Source organism: Amblyomma maculatum, chromosome 3 (assembly GCF_055883805.1).
Source record: "Amblyomma maculatum isolate TAMU_Amacu chromosome 3, ASM5588380v1, whole genome shotgun sequence".
Lineage (NCBI taxonomy): Eukaryota > Metazoa > Arthropoda > Arachnida > Ixodida > Ixodidae > Amblyomma > Amblyomma maculatum.
The window spans coordinates 132,386,614-132,404,032 of record NC_139346.1 but is presented as its reverse complement, the minus strand read 5'-3'; the positions used below and the strand labels follow the sequence as shown (position 1 = coordinate 132,404,032).

General features: G+C 46.8%; 1 protein-coding gene across 1 annotated transcript in view; it reads right to left on the bottom strand.

The window, feature by feature from the left end:
* Nucleotides 1–4,286: 4,286 nt before the first annotated feature.
* Nucleotides 4,287–17,419, bottom strand: part of nmo (serine/threonine-protein kinase nemo) — a 67,856-nt gene continuing 54,723 nt past the window's right edge. Inside the window, exons 2-9 of the mRNA XM_084598072.1 lie at nt 8,891–9,020; nt 8,746–8,801; nt 8,238–8,344; nt 8,045–8,130; nt 7,047–7,445; nt 5,473–5,671; nt 5,280–5,376; nt 4,287–4,479 (exon numbers count right to left, since the gene is read on the bottom strand). Coding sequence (XP_084454198.1) covers nt 4,425–4,479; nt 5,280–5,376; nt 5,473–5,671; nt 7,047–7,445; nt 8,045–8,130; nt 8,238–8,344; nt 8,746–8,801; nt 8,891–9,020 — 1,129 coding nt within the window. The 3' untranslated portion in view covers nt 4,287–4,424. The remainder of the gene's footprint in view (nt 4,480–5,279; nt 5,377–5,472; nt 5,672–7,046; nt 7,446–8,044; nt 8,131–8,237; nt 8,345–8,745; nt 8,802–8,890; nt 9,021–17,419) is intronic.

The following is a 17,419-nucleotide window of genomic DNA, read 5'->3' as shown; positions in this document are numbered from 1 at the left end:
GGCTTTGTTTTGTTCAGCTCTCTCACCTTTACATCACCGAAATAACAACCAGCTGAGTACATACTACGCTTTGTGCATTACTTTAATTTCAAGTACAAAACTACCACGATGAAAATTTTTCAAAACATTAGGTTAGCACCTTATTTCTTTTTTTTTTTAAATGCCATTAAGCCTAGGCTTGTTTCAGCACCACTTACTGGACCCAATTTTGCACTTGCAAAGCTTCATTATACGAAGCTAAAAAGCCCTACAGCTGGCAGTCAATCTGCATTCTTAAAAATTTAGCATTCTTCTTAGTCTGGTGTAAACCGCTTTCTATAAAATGCTACTACTAATCGAGCTGCACTGCCAATAGCCGAAGAATTCAGACTAAACTCAAAGCCAGCACCAACACTGGTATGCTATAATTGGTAAACATTTCTTACTCCTAGACCCTCACTAAAGAAAGGCTCTGAATAATTGACATTTCCGAAAGCAGCATACTGACAAGGCAAACTGAGGCAGAACAAAACAGCAGCAGCATTTTCCTGTTAATCCTCCACATGTGAAAGCCTACCTGGTTACATGCATACAATAAAAACACACACAAAAAAATGACGAGGTCCAGTGGGAGACACGCAGTCCTTACGACTAGCTTCTCGCATCATGTTAGGAGTTGCTTCAAAAGTCAAGGCTATGGTACGGAGAATTAATAATAAAAGGTCCCCGAGGAACACAAAAACACAAATAAGTTATACTATAGTACATGGCAGGAAATTGACCCACACATCTGTCTGTGCCAAGACAACTAAAGAAATGTGGAGGTCCAGAGATCTGGCTGCAATATGTTGGCGCTGCCATTAAGTGTTAGTGAAATAAACAATACCTTGAAAAGCACTTGTTCTTTGGCACGTCAATAGCTAAAAAGTGGTGCATGTCGTGTTAGTGCCAGAAGAGATGGAAGAAAAAAGCCACCGACTGACAACAAACAGTGCTTATGAATGGCTACATACATCAAACTGGACACTGCCACTACAGATGCCTAACGTGTAAGCACCAAAGTGCTTCTCATGCATCGCTTCACTTCCGCTAGCTAGTATCAAAAACAGTGATTTTAAGAAGCCCTCAGTTCAATGCCACCAACATTTACAGGTATGTACACGGGCCACATTAAGAAATGATGAAAGGTTCTTCCAGTGAATTATTCACGGGAAGACAGCACTAAGAAGAAAAAAAAAAAAAAATGTGCACGGCCAGATCAATGCACGCCAAGAACAATAAGCCACTCTCTCAGCCTACAGGCACACAGTCACTGCAGTGATCTAATGATAAACCAATGCCAACTAGGTCAGCACATGCTGCAAAGAACTCAACACCTATGCAAAAGAACACTGCGCTCTACGTGTGTGCCAGAGTGTCCGAGAAGCAGTGGAAAAGAACGGAATGAGACGGGGACAAGAGGCAACCCAAAAGGAAAAACTGTCCTGCAGTGAACAATAAAAAATGCGACCGTGCCAGTACTACTAGTTGTATTAGCAACCTCACTATATACAATGCTGCATACAATTGGCTTAAGAGTGTACAAAAATGTTTCTATTTGAGGGAGGACACTTACGTAGGTACATGAAATATAATGGCATGAATGTACATGTCTTCAAGCACACTGAGCGACAACCTAGATTTAGTGAACTGGGTGGTACAGTGCACACTAAGGGGAAGAACAAAAAATGCACGTACACACACACACTATAATGTCACTACCTCAAATAGAAGATACAAGCGTGTATAAAAAAAAAAGAAAGGCAAAGAAAAGTGCAATATATTGAGATCATACTAAAAGGATTATGTGCAATCACATGAACAACACAACAACAAAAGGGGCAGGGGAGTGTTAACAGTGAGAACTGCCACAATCATGTGCACATTAGCGCCCACACCAATAACGGAAGCTATTTCGTGAAGTGATTTATAAAGCAACAAAGACACTTGGAGGGGAACTTGTAGGTATGCAGGCATCGATCTCAAGTGCCTGAAAAGCAGGCTACAGGCTGCTCAAAGTACAATCAACAATGCAATGAAACGGCAATATAAAACAGAGGGGCAGGGAAGAGCAAGGGATGTTCAGATGAATTGAAAATGAAGACGAAATTTAAAACCTTTCTTAACACAACAGCGCTGCGAGATGTGCGCATATATTGTGCAAGCAAATGACACTGGTAGTGCGCAGTCTCCTTTCTCCCTTTCACAAATTCAATGAACCATTAAAATAAAAAGAAGCCCGACCGAATAAAATTTCACAGGCTGTCCTAGTCAGAATATCCATTTTTATTTTTCTGAAACCTCAGCACAACTTTTTCTGCGCATACAGTTATCATCCTTTCTGTATTTATTTTTTCTAGCTATCTATGAGGAGTAAAAAATAATGTACAAGTGATGAGTGAGCATGAATGGTAATGATGTATGTACATGCTTTGGTCCGAAGAGATGTCTTTTTTCCCACGAACACAGGCCATTCTTTTACCATGCAGAATGCACAAAGGCAGAAAAGAGGTGAGGGAACTGGATGATGAGGCCAACATTCTCAGCCTTTATGACAGGACACAGCAAGATGAGTTTTCATAAAAATAACGGGAAGGGGGGTTCACTTACCATCCCACATGCTAGCAATTCTGATGCCTCAAGCTGATAAAAGGCATCGCCTCCCATTGTGCCTTCAACCTGGCACAGTTGAATCCCAGCTTTAAAAAAGGAGGGAATTGCTGCATCGGCTAATCAGAAAGAAGAGCTAGTGCTGGCAAGAATGTGACCATTTGTCTTGGCTCTTAATGGCCGATAAGTACAAGATGCTTCCCACAATGATTGGCTGGCAATCGGCAGTTTCAGGGAGGACTATGATCAGAACTATTCTTAGAATGACTGCAGAGGTTAAGTGTGAACTGCTGTCCGTTGTACTGTGCCAAAGTGTACCTCAGTGATTTAGGAGAGCCCATAAACGTTCAGCACAGACTGCAATTTTAAATGTGCAGGAAAGTAGCCAAATACATACAGAATCAGCAGTCACAAGCAATCGAGCACCGATACCAAAAAGAAGCAAACAGAAAGCAACACCCCGACCATCTACGACATAGCAGTGCCAGTGGTCTAGCCGGCAAGCACTTGTCACTAACTGACAGAGTTGGGCCTTACTATGGGGATGAAAGCGTGCGACGAACACACATGATAGGAGGGAAATGACATTCAGTTATCACAGTAAGACATTACATAACAGCTCTTCTTCCCAGACCATACTTTTTTTTTTTTGTTGTGGTTTCTTTTGACCCCTGTGGCAAGTTCTGCATTACACAAACATAGTATGCAAACACACCCATGCACATACACACATACAGAAACATGAACACAAATGCTTACTTTCCATGACCCGTGAATGCACACAGGGAACGTGTGAAAAGTGTGTGCCGATCAAAAGGAAAGGTCAATAGAAAAAGGAGGGATGAAAGGCAGAGGTGCAGGGAGAGTATCAGCATGCTTTAATAGTCTCCTTGATTAAGCCTCAAGTGCCAAAGGGAGGAAATTCGCCACATAGGCAAATGGGACATATTGGGGCCAGGCGCAACATGGAGCCACAAAATTTCACCCCCTACACACCCACATGTGCAATAGTTTCTTACAGGCTTTGCTGTCAGCCAATGAGACAGAGGCCTCATTGGGCGATTGCCACTCCTCCAGGAACAGAGTCATCGCCTCAAATGTCCCAATGCACTCAACACGCTAAGCAGCTTGAATAAAGGCTTCGTTAAACAGCACAAACAGGGCGCAAGAAAAAGCAGTCATCCCGTGCTGAAGTGGCTTGAGAGGGAAAAAAGCCAAGGAGAAAAAAAAAGCAGCGTGACAAGGGAAGAGACAAAAGAAGGCCCATGCAGAATGCTCCTCCTCCTCCCAGCAAGTGAGGAGCAAAAAACAATAAAGAAAAGGAGGAGGGGGGGACTCTTCATTTGCAGTTCTGACAGCAGCTCTCCCACTCAGTATAATCGGGTGAGCCCAAATTTTGTACCTTTCTCAGAGCAGCCTCATGTTTCCTTCTGGCTGGCCATGAGCTGCTTATCAACCACCAGACTGTCCCTCGCATCTCAACCCCTAGCCAAGAGGCCTCCCCGTCAACACTGACCCCGTGTGTGCGCGCGTGCATGTCACTAAGTGACTAACACTCTGCCCCCCGTCGTCAAGAGGTGTGGGCAGCTTGTGCGGATGTCGAGAGCATTGAGGGTGATGTGCTAGCAGCGCCACTGGGGCACCCGAGGAAGCAGTGCCGCCGTCGACGGGTGGCGATGATGACAATGGTGACTGCAGTGGTGAATGCGGTGAAGCGGCACCGGCGGCAGCAGCCCTTGGGCCCCTTGGGCTGCTGGCAATAGGGGTCAGGGGTGGTGCAGGGGAGGGCGCCCGTGTCACTCCCATTGGTGCGGTGATGGAGGCAGCTCTGAAGGATGTGCCACTGTCGAACTGCAGACAGGACATTGGCTCAATTACAGCTGCACTTATCTGGGCCACTGAACATCACAAAGCATAAAAACCTGTCTCCACAGGCCAGTAGGCAAGTTCAATTCTCAACAACAAGTGTCCACGAGGTCCAATTAAACCAATTTTGCGGCTACCGCGCTCACCAATAATGCTACTCAAATTACAAACACTATCTAAACACAGGCTGCTGCTGCTTTTTTTTCCCCCCCCACCCCGCCACTAGCGTTATGAGGACGGTCTGCTCAAACGCATACTAAACTGTACGTTTCTCCAAGTTTATCACTTTCAAGAGACTGCATTTGGCAACAAAAATTTTCGAATGTGCAAAATAATATCAGTGATTTGCTGTATTTTTACTTCAACATCCACATAGCCAGAAAGGATTACTCTTATGTGGTCTGGAGGCAGAAAATGATAACCAGTTCGGAGCCAGTGAGAGCCCAGATATGAATGAGACAGCGCACATTATGAACAGGTGAGGCCACCTCTCCTGTTGCCACCAGCACCTGATTAAACTCCACCAGTGCCCTGTCTTACTTCTTGTGACAACAATATGACAGGATGATACAGTATCAGACTACCTTATTTGCAAAAATGCAATACAACTGAACCGCTGCATCAGATAACACTACAATTTGGACCACATTAACCACAAGCATCAAATAACACTGTTCTGGCCTAGTGTGAAATAATAGCTAACAAACTGCTTCAAGAGTACGAGCTTGCTCCTATAATAGGACACAGATAGGAATGAAACCGGCCAAGTGTAATGCGCAACTTACCTGGCAAAGCTCTTGAAAGCAGTGGAAAGAGGGTTGATACAGAGGGGCACCCGGTTGGATGTGGCACACCTCTCCAGAATGAACTTGTGGAGCTTTTCTGCAAATATAGCCATCGAAGGCAGTTGTGAGACCCAAATAGCAGGACGAATAAGAACGAGGATTCACTTTCAGACAGCATGGCTAGAGCACCCACCTTTCACCTGGTGCACCGAGAGGAGTTCAGACTCAAATGAGTCGTCAAAGGCATGCGGTGCGACGGGCTCGAAGTCAGCCACGTAGTGTCGACCAGCCGGCGTACTCTGGCAGCAGCGGCACATGCACGAGTGGTAGCGCAGTCGCCCTTCTTCTAGGTATGGATGTGACAGTGCGTCTGCACAGCTGATGCGCTTGTCCTAAAAAGCGAGACACATACGCACATCTTTGTCCAGCTTGCCAAGAGAACCACATAAAAGAAAGGCACCGACAGTTTACCCCTCACTGCTGCACATGGCAAATCGTACACTAAGCAATATGGGTAGATTTGTGATGAAATGGACAATGTAGCAAGTTCTCATAACAGTGTGGCCTTGCTGCAGAGAAATTGATTGGGGTGTCACACATCCAGGTCGTGGACTGACATGCCCCTTCTACCCTACCCTAGCCAAGGATGTTGGCTGACCCCTGCTCAAAGATAAATGAAAGTCAGCCAATGTTACCATCTAAGGCTCAAGCTAGACACAAGCTTTGGGCACAACAGCCCCGGCATTGCACCCAGTTAACATTCCATATATAAAATCAGCTTGTACTTTTTCCTTTGACAAATACCAAAGGAAGGGCAAATTTGCACAACAGTAATAAATAAATTAGTGGAGAAATACAATTTTTCCAAGCCGATGTGGAGTGCCAGTGAACTCTCCTTTCAGACTTGTTTAGAAACAATTAGAAGAGTTCAATGCTGCTGAACCAAATATTGAGCGAAAGCAATAGCTGCGGGTGACCGAGCATTCTTCTTCTTCCCCAGCCCACACATAAAGCCCCGCTTTAACCAAGCCGTATGAATGTGCCTTAGTAGCCTAGAGGGGTAACGAAATGCCAAGGTCCTGGCAGGCTGATTCTAACATAAGCGTCCCATGTGAAACGAGAGACTCAAGTTGGCAGCTCCTGCCAGCCCACATATAAAGCCCCCTCTTTAACCAAGCCATATGAACGTGCCTTATTGGGCTCTAGGAGTAGCGTGAATGCCAGGGTCCTGGCAGGCTGATTCTGACATAACCGTCCCATGTGAAACGAGAGACCCAAGTTGGCAGCTCCTGCCAGCTTGGGGTCGTCTACGGGGGTCATCTAAAGGTCAAAGGTCAATAGTGCTCACCGCCGTTCCACGCTGAAGGCTCAAACTGCGAGCAGCATTGCTTTCGCAACAGAACGTTAAGGGAAGATATAACTCTGAAGTAAGGGGCAGTTACATATTGCACGAATGAAAAACAAGGTTATATTCTGGACCCTAATGTTTCCTTCCAACCTTCAAAGACAGAAAGGCACAATGGCACACATGGTGCTGTGTGGCATTACACGGTTATAAAACAAACGCTTGGCATGAAATTCCTAGCAGATGAGGGCTCACTCAAATACTTCTTACAATAACAAAAGAAAAAAAAAAAGAAAACAAGGGAAAAGACTTGCTGTGTTCTCAGAGAGCACAGATCTTCAAAGCAAAGTGACCTCCAATATTTCCAGCCGCATTACACACACACAAGAAGAGAGAGGTGGTGGTGAGGAGCGTATGCGTACAGGGTTGAAGACGAGCATCTGGCAGAGCAGGTGGACCGCCTCGTGAGTTGCCTGCGGGGAGAGGGTGTACAGGGCGGCCAATGAGGGTGGCTTAGAAGGGCGCCGCAGCAGGTGGGCACGGGCGCCTTCGCAGCCATGCTTCATATCCTCCAGCATGGGGGTGCCCAACAGCTCGGTGATCAGCTCCAGCTGCTGGATGGGAGTCTGCGCCTGGAACAGGATTCGGCGCCCCAGCAGCTCGGCAAAGATGCAACCCACAGACCAGATGTCGACAGCTGAGCCGTAGTGGCGCGCCCCCATCAGCAGCTCTGGGGCACGGTAGTACTGGGTCACCACCTCCTGTGTCATGTGTCGCTGCTCATCCCGCTCTTCCAAGCGGGCCAGCCCGAAGTCACAGATCTGCATGACAGCAGTGTACACAGCAAAGAGTTAACCACAAACACCCATTCTGGATTTCCGTTGCCTTTCATGCCCCTCTCAAACCATAAAGGGATGCTGAATACAGACTGAAGTGGGCCTGTATCAAAGGCCACTTACACTGAAAACTGAACACTTACAGGTGTGAGGAGGTTCATTACAAGTGTCACAATCATTGGCCCATTTCACTGGTAAGTTGTGTGCGTCAACAAAGATACTTGGTTGTCGCCCACAGATGCTAGGCTACACTGCCACTGATTTCGAAACAGTGGAAACCATTCCTTATCAGCGTAGATGTCACAAGTACGAATCTATTGCTGAGCAAATTTTTTTTTTATTTTATTTTTAGCGTTCAATGTTCTCAGTCACAAACGTGTTAAGAGGTCAGAAAATCTATTTTTACTGAACACTATAATTAAACGAGGTTCTCCACAGTGTCCTTTTAGGCACTGTGAAAGTGAGCACCAAGTTGTATAAGCTCAGTGTATGTGGCGCATACCACAATTTTTCTAAAATTAGTAACCTTCAGAAAAACATGTCCAAGTGCCGCCCCAAAACTGTCAATACAACAATGCACTTACCTTAAGAACACAGTTGCTGTTAACCAAAAGGTTGCCAGGCTTGATGTCTCTGTGAAGTATCCTTGAAGAGTGTAAGTACTTCAATCCTGCATAGGACGAAAGGAATTGTTACATGGCTAGCCCCTGGCACACAACATGCCAAAAGAGCAAAAATCTTAGGAAAATAAAATAAAATACAGGAGTCAACACTCACCTCTCAAGATCTGGTAGAGAAAAACTTTCAAGTGATCCGAAGTAAGTGGCTGAGGAGAAACGATGATTTTGTGCAGATCACTCTGCATCAGCTCCGTTGTAACATAGCTGCAGAGTTTGTCAAGGAATCTGGTTATTGTGCAGAGCACCACACAATATGACATTACAATTTAAATTACATTGTCTGGGTCTTGCTTGTTCCTTTTGTTCACTTACCTGTTTGCATTCTGCCACAATTCCTTATTTTGCTTTTTATATGCTGCTTTATCTGCCTCTCATTAATTACTTCTACCACACAATGGCATGTAATTAAAGCAGAAGCATTTTAATAAAGGTGGTCAAAAGACAAGAAACACAACAACTCCAAAGGAACTGCTCCACTGCATAAATTTGTGAGCACAACAAACAGCTACTATTTCTACAACAATAGTGGAAGACAAAATGTCATTAAGAAAAGATAAAAATCTAAGAATTGAACTAATGAAAAAAATATGTAAAAAACAGGATACATTTCTTGAAAAAAATCCAGATGTGGAGGCTGTAGGATATCCAGAGCTGACAGAACCTGCAGGAAGAAGCACAGGACAGTAAGTGCATTTGATGAAGCAGTACTCTTCAAATGAGCACAGCCTCCACACACACTAGAGGACTTACATTTTCGTGCTTGAAGAAGCAGAGCATCTTGATTTCCCTATAAACCCTCTTGCTGGAGACCAGGTTTTGGAAAACATTGGGCATCTTTTTGAGGGCCACTCGCTTGCCATCTCGAGGGTCTGTGACCGACCTGCACAGAGCAAAAGAAAAGGAAGATAACAGCAGATTAATTCCAAGTCAATGGACACTTGCTACATGGAACTCAAACGATGACACATGGACCCATTTCAAGACATTTATGGGGGGGGGGGGCAATATGGGTAGAGCTGGAGTACATATGCAGTATTGTGATCCAAAACAAGTCAACAGCTCCACCTCACTAAGAAAATAAGAAAAGGTCCAGTTCACCGCTCTTTAAACAAGTCAACTGTGCATGCATGCACCTATAGATTTTCCCCATTTGCATCTAGCTGTTACCAAGTCTTAGTAAACACAAAATATACGTCCCCATTTTTATTTATCTGACATTTCCTGCAGCGCAGAATGTCCTGTGGGAGTAAAAGCTGTCGAGTGAATGAATGGCCTACTAATGGTATATGTTTTGGCATTACCACATTTACCAGCAGGCATTATTTACGAGCCGATTTTCTTTCTTCTGCAGCCTCCCTATTCGTGAAACAGAAAAAACCGCGACGCTAGCAAAGCGTGGCAGCAACCCCGCGTCGATCGCCGGAAAGTTTTCACCAGGAAGTGGGCTCCCCCGGCAACACAGTGGGACACACACGCGACCCACTTTCCAAGGCAGCCCGCTGCACTGCCAAGTACTTTTTTTTGTGTGTGTGTGCTGGCAACAAGGCACCCAGCAGTGCGCTGGCCAGCCCCTCCAGTAATAAAGCGGTATCGCAGCAAGCAGAGTCCCACGCCATCTCTCGTGCAGCCGGCCGGTCGCATACACCAGCGAAACCTACGGTAGCCGCAGCGCGAGCCCAAGCGTCTAACCTTCGGGCCGCAGCGCGGTAAGAGGTCTGCCAAGCGGCGCGTGCCACCGCCGTAGACACGCCTCCACGCAACGGCCGCTGCGGTACCGAGTCCCTTGGCAGGCGGGCACGCCGCTTTGACGGGCAAAGGCACGCACGCAGGCAGCAGCCACAAGTTGGGCTGCCCCCGAAGCGGGATGCAGAATCCTTGTCAGGAGCAAACAAGCCACAACCCGGCGAATAAAAGATTGCGTATACAGCCTACGTAAGCGGCGGGCAAGGAAGGGGTTGTTGCGCGAGGGGAGCGCCGGTAGGGAGGGGGAGGCTGCGCGCAACACACAAAATCTGTGACCCAGAGACGCAAGTGGAAAATGTGGGTCAAGGGGCTTTCTCCCACTTTGTGGGTCAGCGGGACGAGCGCGGCGGCGGCGGCAACCACGCGACCGGGCTAACGCGACTGCGGGATCTTCCCCGCGCTGCTGCTGCCTCGACGCGAGACAACGTGCGCACGCGCGCACACTCACGCGGAAGTTTGTGCGCTGCCGTCCCTCCTCCTCCTCCTCGATTCGCCGAGCAGCAGCCTCCTGCTTGGCGGGGGATAAGAAATAGCCGCGCACCGCCGTCACAACGGCGCAGGGCAGTATGGAAAGCGTCACGGGGAAGGGAGAGAAGAGAGCCGGATTAACCGGAACGCAAGCCACCAACCACAATCTGCCACAGCAACACACCAAATTACATTTCCTTCCTAGCTAGACTAGGGCGAAAAAAAACGAAACGGCCAAAAAACTTGCCGGAAACTGCGGTCGGAAATGCTGAAACCTACATATAGCCAGTTCGATGAGAAGAGGCCGCGTTGCACAGATAGCCTTGACGGCGCGGGCGGCTCACCGGGACCACTCGCAACACTGTAGCGCGTCGTCATTGCGGAGTGGCGATAACCTGCACCACGGCAAGGTGAGGCGTTGACTAGACCACTGGAACGGCGCAGAGTGTGCGGAAAGTGGGCCGAGACGACAGACAAAGTCACACGTGCTGAAAAAGCGAGATGCTGAACTTCATCGTATATGTGTGGTCCGTTCAATGAAGCCATGGTCACGCCTGAGGATCCTCGGTGAAGATGGGTACACGAAATCAAAGGAAACCGACGGAGAGCCTCAGAACGCCTTGCCCGTATTATGTCGGAAACAGCCTTGGCGCCCTTTAAACTTTTCTTTTTCTTTGCACAAAACTTGTTTCTATCCATCCTGAACGTATATATGTGCTAGTGCCTTTCTACGGCCATCGGCGCATTCTTGCCGCAGTCCGCATGGAGGCCGGCACACAAATGCGCGCACACTGCGCGCCTCATGTCCTCGCCGCGTCACCCCCTTCACGTCGTCGTAGTCGGGGAACGCCCGTCCCATTTGGCCGCCACACAGTTGCTCGCGCGACCGCGGAAGATAAATCACGATCCGCCCGCGCCGCGACGAACAATACGATGCCGCGCCCGAAACACGCGCCCAGTCGACGTTCCGCTCACCCGCCGTACGAAGAAGGCCGAACAGAAAGGCACCGAAACGCCGCTCCGACGAATTTGTTTTATTTTTTCTTAGTTTTCTCTCCTCCGGGATATGTGACAATTCCCCGCACGAAACGTACACTCGAGAGTCGAGAATGGCGCCACTGGTCAGAAAGAACGAAAGTGCGCTTTGCACTAGGCGGGCTCTCCCTGTCTTTGTCAGAGGAAGAGGTCGCTCTCGTCGAGTACCCCCAGACTTCATAACAGAAATGGCACGTGAAACTAGAATAAAGCTGGGGCGGAGTCGAGTACCCCAACATGATTCATTCTTGAAGCCGCGCGAAGGCTGATAACACGAGTGCTTCCGTCACATCAACAAGCTCAATCGTTAGACTTGCCAAAATAATGGTTTGTCCATCTCCCTACAGCTCAGCGCGCGCGTACTCACGAGATGGGAACTGAGAGCGAGGTGGAGAGTAGACAGCCCCGTATTTTCGTCTCGAACGCTAACGGCTCTCACTGTCAAAGGCGCAGCAGCAAAAGAAAAACGCATCGTGCGGCACGATATAATCCACCCTCCCACTCCACCTCTCGAATGAACGGCGGCATTTTAATACTCATTCAGCCGGACTACTGAAATCTCTGCGCATAGCCCGCCCTGTCCGCACTTCGCCTCAATCGAAATTCCGGGACCGAATTCGCCGCCTTGGGCTTAACAGGGCAAGAGAACTAATACGCCGCTGGATATTAAAAAAAAAAAAAAGAAAGAAAGAAAAAAAAAAAGAACAGCCTACTTGAACACGCTGATATTACCACGGCCTTTCCGGACAAGAGAGAAAATCTGAAGTAATTTCAAACCTTTCCTCTCACCCTCTTTTATATGTACGCGGCAAGTTCAACGAAAAAGGAAAATGAAGTGCTCGCCAGAACTTTCGAAAGGTGCAGCGCGTGAACGTGCAAAGTGAACGCCGCCAACGTGAAAAAAAGAATAATAAAGCTAGGAAGGGCGCACACAATAGGGCTTCTTTTACCCGAGCGCACACATTCTATGCGCGCGCGCACACATTCACAGCTGCCGGGCGAAGAATTCGCGGAATCGCATTCAACCCGCACTGAGCGAACTCGGACAAGGAGTCTCTGAGAAGCCCAACAAACGTCGGGAAAACGTGCCTTTTCTTCCAAATCGGCGCAATGCGCAGAAATCTCATATTAATGCCGCTAGGTGGGCTTCTGTGCGGTGGGGTAGGGATATTAATCGAATCACTAGTGGTCATGGGAACTGCAGAAAACGTAAGTACAACCACGAGTCCGTTATGGTAACAGCCGCGTGTAAAAATGCAAATATAAGTAAAACGAAGCCCTACTGTATCAAGGTATATATAAAAAAAAAAATATCCTATTGCAAAATAGGCGCGGTAATTCCCTCCCAAAACTGTACTAATGCAACTTGGTAACTGCGGAGTGGTTCCTGAAACCGGCCCATTACCGCAGACGCCATCACACGCTCAGAGCGATACGCTTCAGCAAACGATATAAACCACGAGCAGGAGCGGTTGAGCCCGGACCACATTTCATCAGACAGTACTGGAAATGGACGTCACCGACATCGCCCCATTTGCCACTCCCGAACAAGAAACGAGCTGAAAATTTTGCGGCATTAAACAAAACGAGACGTCTCGCAAGAACGACGAACGGAGAAAGCAAACCAGCTATGAAACAAATTATACGAAAACAAATTTGAGAGGGGTAATTCAATTGACTGATCGAGGAAGTAACTGGCCTAAATCGTCAAGCCTCTCCACCCCTCTCCCCTCTTCCCCTATTAAAAGAGTTTTCCGCGCGTTCTTGATTTAGTTTTTTTTTTTTTGTGTGTGTGTGTGTGTGTGTGTGTGTGTGTGTGTGTGTGTGTGTGTGTGTGTGTGTGTGTGTGTGTGTGTGTGCGCGTGTGTGTGTGTGCGTGTGTGCGTGTGCAGACCAAACAGTGCTTATGGACCGGGGTTACAAGTACAAGCTACCGCCCCACCACTGCCAGGACCCCACAGAGCTCGTCAAGTCCGAATGCTTCGAAGACTAACGAACCGTTCGATCGACCTTCAAAAGCCCTGGGTCCGTGGCGGGGGACACCGCCCACCGACAAAGGTGCGCAATGGAGCGGCTTCGCTGAGAAGGGCCAGCACGTGCCCGGTGACAGTCCGTCTGGTCCAGGGTAAGCAATGGGCTGCGCGGTGCATTGCGTCACACACGCAGTGTGCGGCATTGTGGGAATTGCGAAGCGTTTGAAGACAAGCCGTCGGGGGTGACTGGACCGAAAAAGAGCCCCAGCCGGTGGCGGAACATGCTTTCCCAACACGTGGCACGGCTCCCGCTCTTGTCTCCGAGCGGCGACCACACTCCGAGAATGGAACAGCTCTGCCTGCCCCTTTTCATCCGGACAGCTCGGGCTGTGTCGCCAATAGTGAGGTCATGCCCATTTATCGCCCTCGAGCCAGCAGTCCCGTGAATGGCCCCTTTCCGAAAATTTCCTTCTTCGAAATATAGGATGCTCAATGATCTAATTGACAAACAGCTTCCAATCAAAACTGCTAATTTATTTCTTACACGTATAACACTAGCGCTACTGCATCGAAGAAAGCTATTTCATGACACTCTCTGGAAACACGTCGTTTCGTATCTAGGCTTACTCTATTGAAGCAAGCAGCGCGGGAAAGGTTTCGGTTGATCGCGATGTTGATCGAAAACCGACTATGTTTATCTCTGAGAGAGAAGACCACTTTTTCCAGTTCTGCTGGTGCAGCACCTATGGGCCTCAGTGTAAATATTGTATTCCTGCATTTATGCTTTTAATATGCTGCTGGCTAATTCGGGTTGAGTCTGTTTACCTGCTTACCGCCTTCACTCATACCTTGAGGATTTGCCATTCTGGCTGTTGTGCCTTGGCTGTAGTGCTTTGTTTTGCACATCACTTTTGCATTGCTGAGTTTCTGCTTTTTATAAGATTAGTATGCTGCTGGCTAGTTGATGATGATGATGAACTGGTTTTTTTTGGCGCAAGGGCATCTTAGGCCAAAGAGCGCCAAACGCAGGGTGAAGTGTCAACTGAAGTTAATAAAATGTCCGATGTGTGGTGTTTATGATGAACTTAAAAACGGTGGTGTATAGGGCCTAAAAGTTATTTCGGAGTGTATAGTCTAAAAACAGTGGTGTATAGGGCCTAAAACATTGAATTTTCGATGTATAGTGGTCCGAGTAAAAAGAAAAAGAAAGCTATCTAAGTAAAAGAAACGGGCTTACGCCCACGTTGATGAATAATTCCGTATAAAAAGCCTACTTTAAATAAATATTTAAAAACCCTATCTAAAGAGAACATTGGATCATCACCAAGAAAGATGGACGGATGTGTGGGTATATGCTGCTTGTGTAATTCGGGAAAATGATGTCTCCTTTGCTGTTGAAGTCTTGGACATTGAATTAGAACATGGATGACTGTTAGTCGGTCTCCGCATCTCGGGCAATGTGGTGCAGGAGAGTTTGTTAAAAGGTATGAATGTGTTGTGTATGTGTGACCTATCCTCAGTCTGCACAGAGCTATTTCTTTGAATCTGTTTCGTTTTTCTGTAGTGTACCTGCCTATTGTTGGTTTTATTGTGTGTAATTTATTTTCAGTTGCTGTGTCCCACTCCTCTTGCCATTGTTGTTGAATCATGTTTTTGATGTGTGTCTTGAGGTCCTGATATGATATGTTGTCAATGTCTGTAGTGTTTCGAAGGGCAGCTGATGCAGCAAGCCTATCAGCTGCCTCGTTACCTGGTATACAGCGGTGGCCTGGCACCCAACAAAGTGTAATTTTAAGTTCTAGTTTATTGGCAGACATAAGAGTGTTATAGAGAGAATTCAGGACTGGGTTCTTATTATGGCACTTCCAAAAGGATAGGGACGTTAAAACACTGAGGGAGTCTGTATAGATGATCGATGTCTGTATTTTATTTTCTATAATGTGTCTCACAGCTAGCAGGATTCCATGGCATTCAGCGGTAAATATACTTGTATGTCTGTTCAGTGTTTTTGAAAGTGAAAATTGCGGTCCATGTGCTGCACAGGACACTTGAGCAGACTTTGAAGCATCACTGTAGTATTCATCACAAGTGTACTTTGCCTGAAGTGACATGAAGTGCTGCTGTATGGCAATAGGGGATGCGTGCTTCCCCACTTCAAGAAACGACAGGTCACAATTAACACCGTGCATTTCCCAAGGAGCAATTAGGTCTTTTATGGAAGTTGTATGAAGACTGGTAACCGGAACGTCCAGATGTTCAATATGCGTGGCAACTCTGATTGGGTATGGTGGTGTTAGAGATGGTTTTCTTGAGAAAAGAGCTGTGCCAGTTTTGTCAAGCAGGAGCCGGCGACATGGATGATCCAGTTGGCACAGCACCTTCATAGCATAATTTAGAGAAGTAAATTGTCTCCTTCGTTGCAGTGACCATCGGTTTGCCTCGACATAAAGGCTAGCAATTGGGCTAGTTCGAAAAGCGCCCGTGGCGAGGCGAAGACCGAGGTGGTGCACGGGATCGAGCAACTTTAGCGCAGAGGATGATGCTGACCCATAGACCATGGAGCAATAATCAATGCGTGATAGAACTACACTATTCAGAAGGCTCAGAAGGCAGTCGCGGTCTGTGCCCCATGACCGGTGAGAGAGAAGATGTTGTTGTTGTGTTTTATGGCGCATAAGCAACTCAGGCTATCATGCGCCAAGCACAAGGTATATTATGGTTTTTTTTAAAAGGAATGAAGTGTTAAGATATCATAGTTTGTTCAGGAAGGATGTTTCTTCCAAGAAACTAAAAACACATGAAATGTCTACAATTGCATTCTCTCCTAGGAGAAGTGATGGATGGAATGGTATCTGTTTGGTGTAAAATAGAGTGAAATGCTTTTTCCGTAGCTTTTCGAGTTTTTTACATGAAATTAAAATGTGGTTTATCGTCAGTCCATGTCCACAGTCTTCACATATGGGTTCATCTTCTTTTTTGAGAATGTAACTATGAGTAAGATGCGTGTGTCCTATTCGAAGGCGACATAATATTACCTCCATGAAGCGTTTCTGGTGACTGCATGACTTCCATTCTTCGACAACTGGTTTCACGACGTGTAGTTTGTTGTTTATTTCATTTTTCCATGAGGCTTGCCATTTTTCCCTGAGCTTTTTTTGTATGAATTTCAAAACATCTTTGCGTGGTACATTTACTTTTTCTATTTTTGCTTTTCGGGCAGCTGCTGCACATTCGTCAGCTGTCTCGTTACCTACGATTCCGACATGGCTAGGTACCCAGCAGAATTTAATTTTGTAACCTCGTGTTTCGGCTGATGTTATACAATGTATTATTTTTCCCACTACAGGTTCTGTTGCATTTTTAGAGTGTAATGCTGTGATTAAGCTGAGGGAGTCAGTGTAGATTATACTCTTTTCAATATTGCATTTTATTATTTTTTCCACAGCTATGGATATGGCATAACTTTCTGCAGTGAACACTGATGCACAATTGGGCAACCTAACTGTTTTCTGGCGATTGTTTTCTACGACACCACTACCAACATATGAGGTAGTTTTAGAACCGTCGGTATAAAATGTATTGTGGTCTTTGTATTTTTCCTCTAATGTCAGGAATTCTTGTAATATGTGTTCGTGTGGAGTTTGTTGTTTGTCAAACTGTGTTAAAGTAAGGTCGCATACACAAGGAAATTTATACCAAGGGGGTAATGGATCAGGGCATTGTGCAATGTCGGGGAGTGTATCGAGTATTTTTATTTCTTCGCACATCTGTTCGAAGCGGAGGAGGAGGGGTCTGACTGCTTGCGGTTTGTTGTTGAACAGGGTTCTGGACGGGCACTTTGTTACTATGGGGTAGCAGAGGTGTGTTGGTAGCGAACGGATCTTAAGAATGTATGAACAAGTTAGCATGGTTCTTCTGTCCTCAAGAGATGGTTCGTTGGTTTCTACATACAGACTTCGCACAGGCGACGTCCTGTATGCCCCGGTCGAAAGACGCAGACCTAGGTTGTGGACTGGGTCTAGTCGTTTTAGGTATGAGGGTCTTGCGGAACCGTAGACTA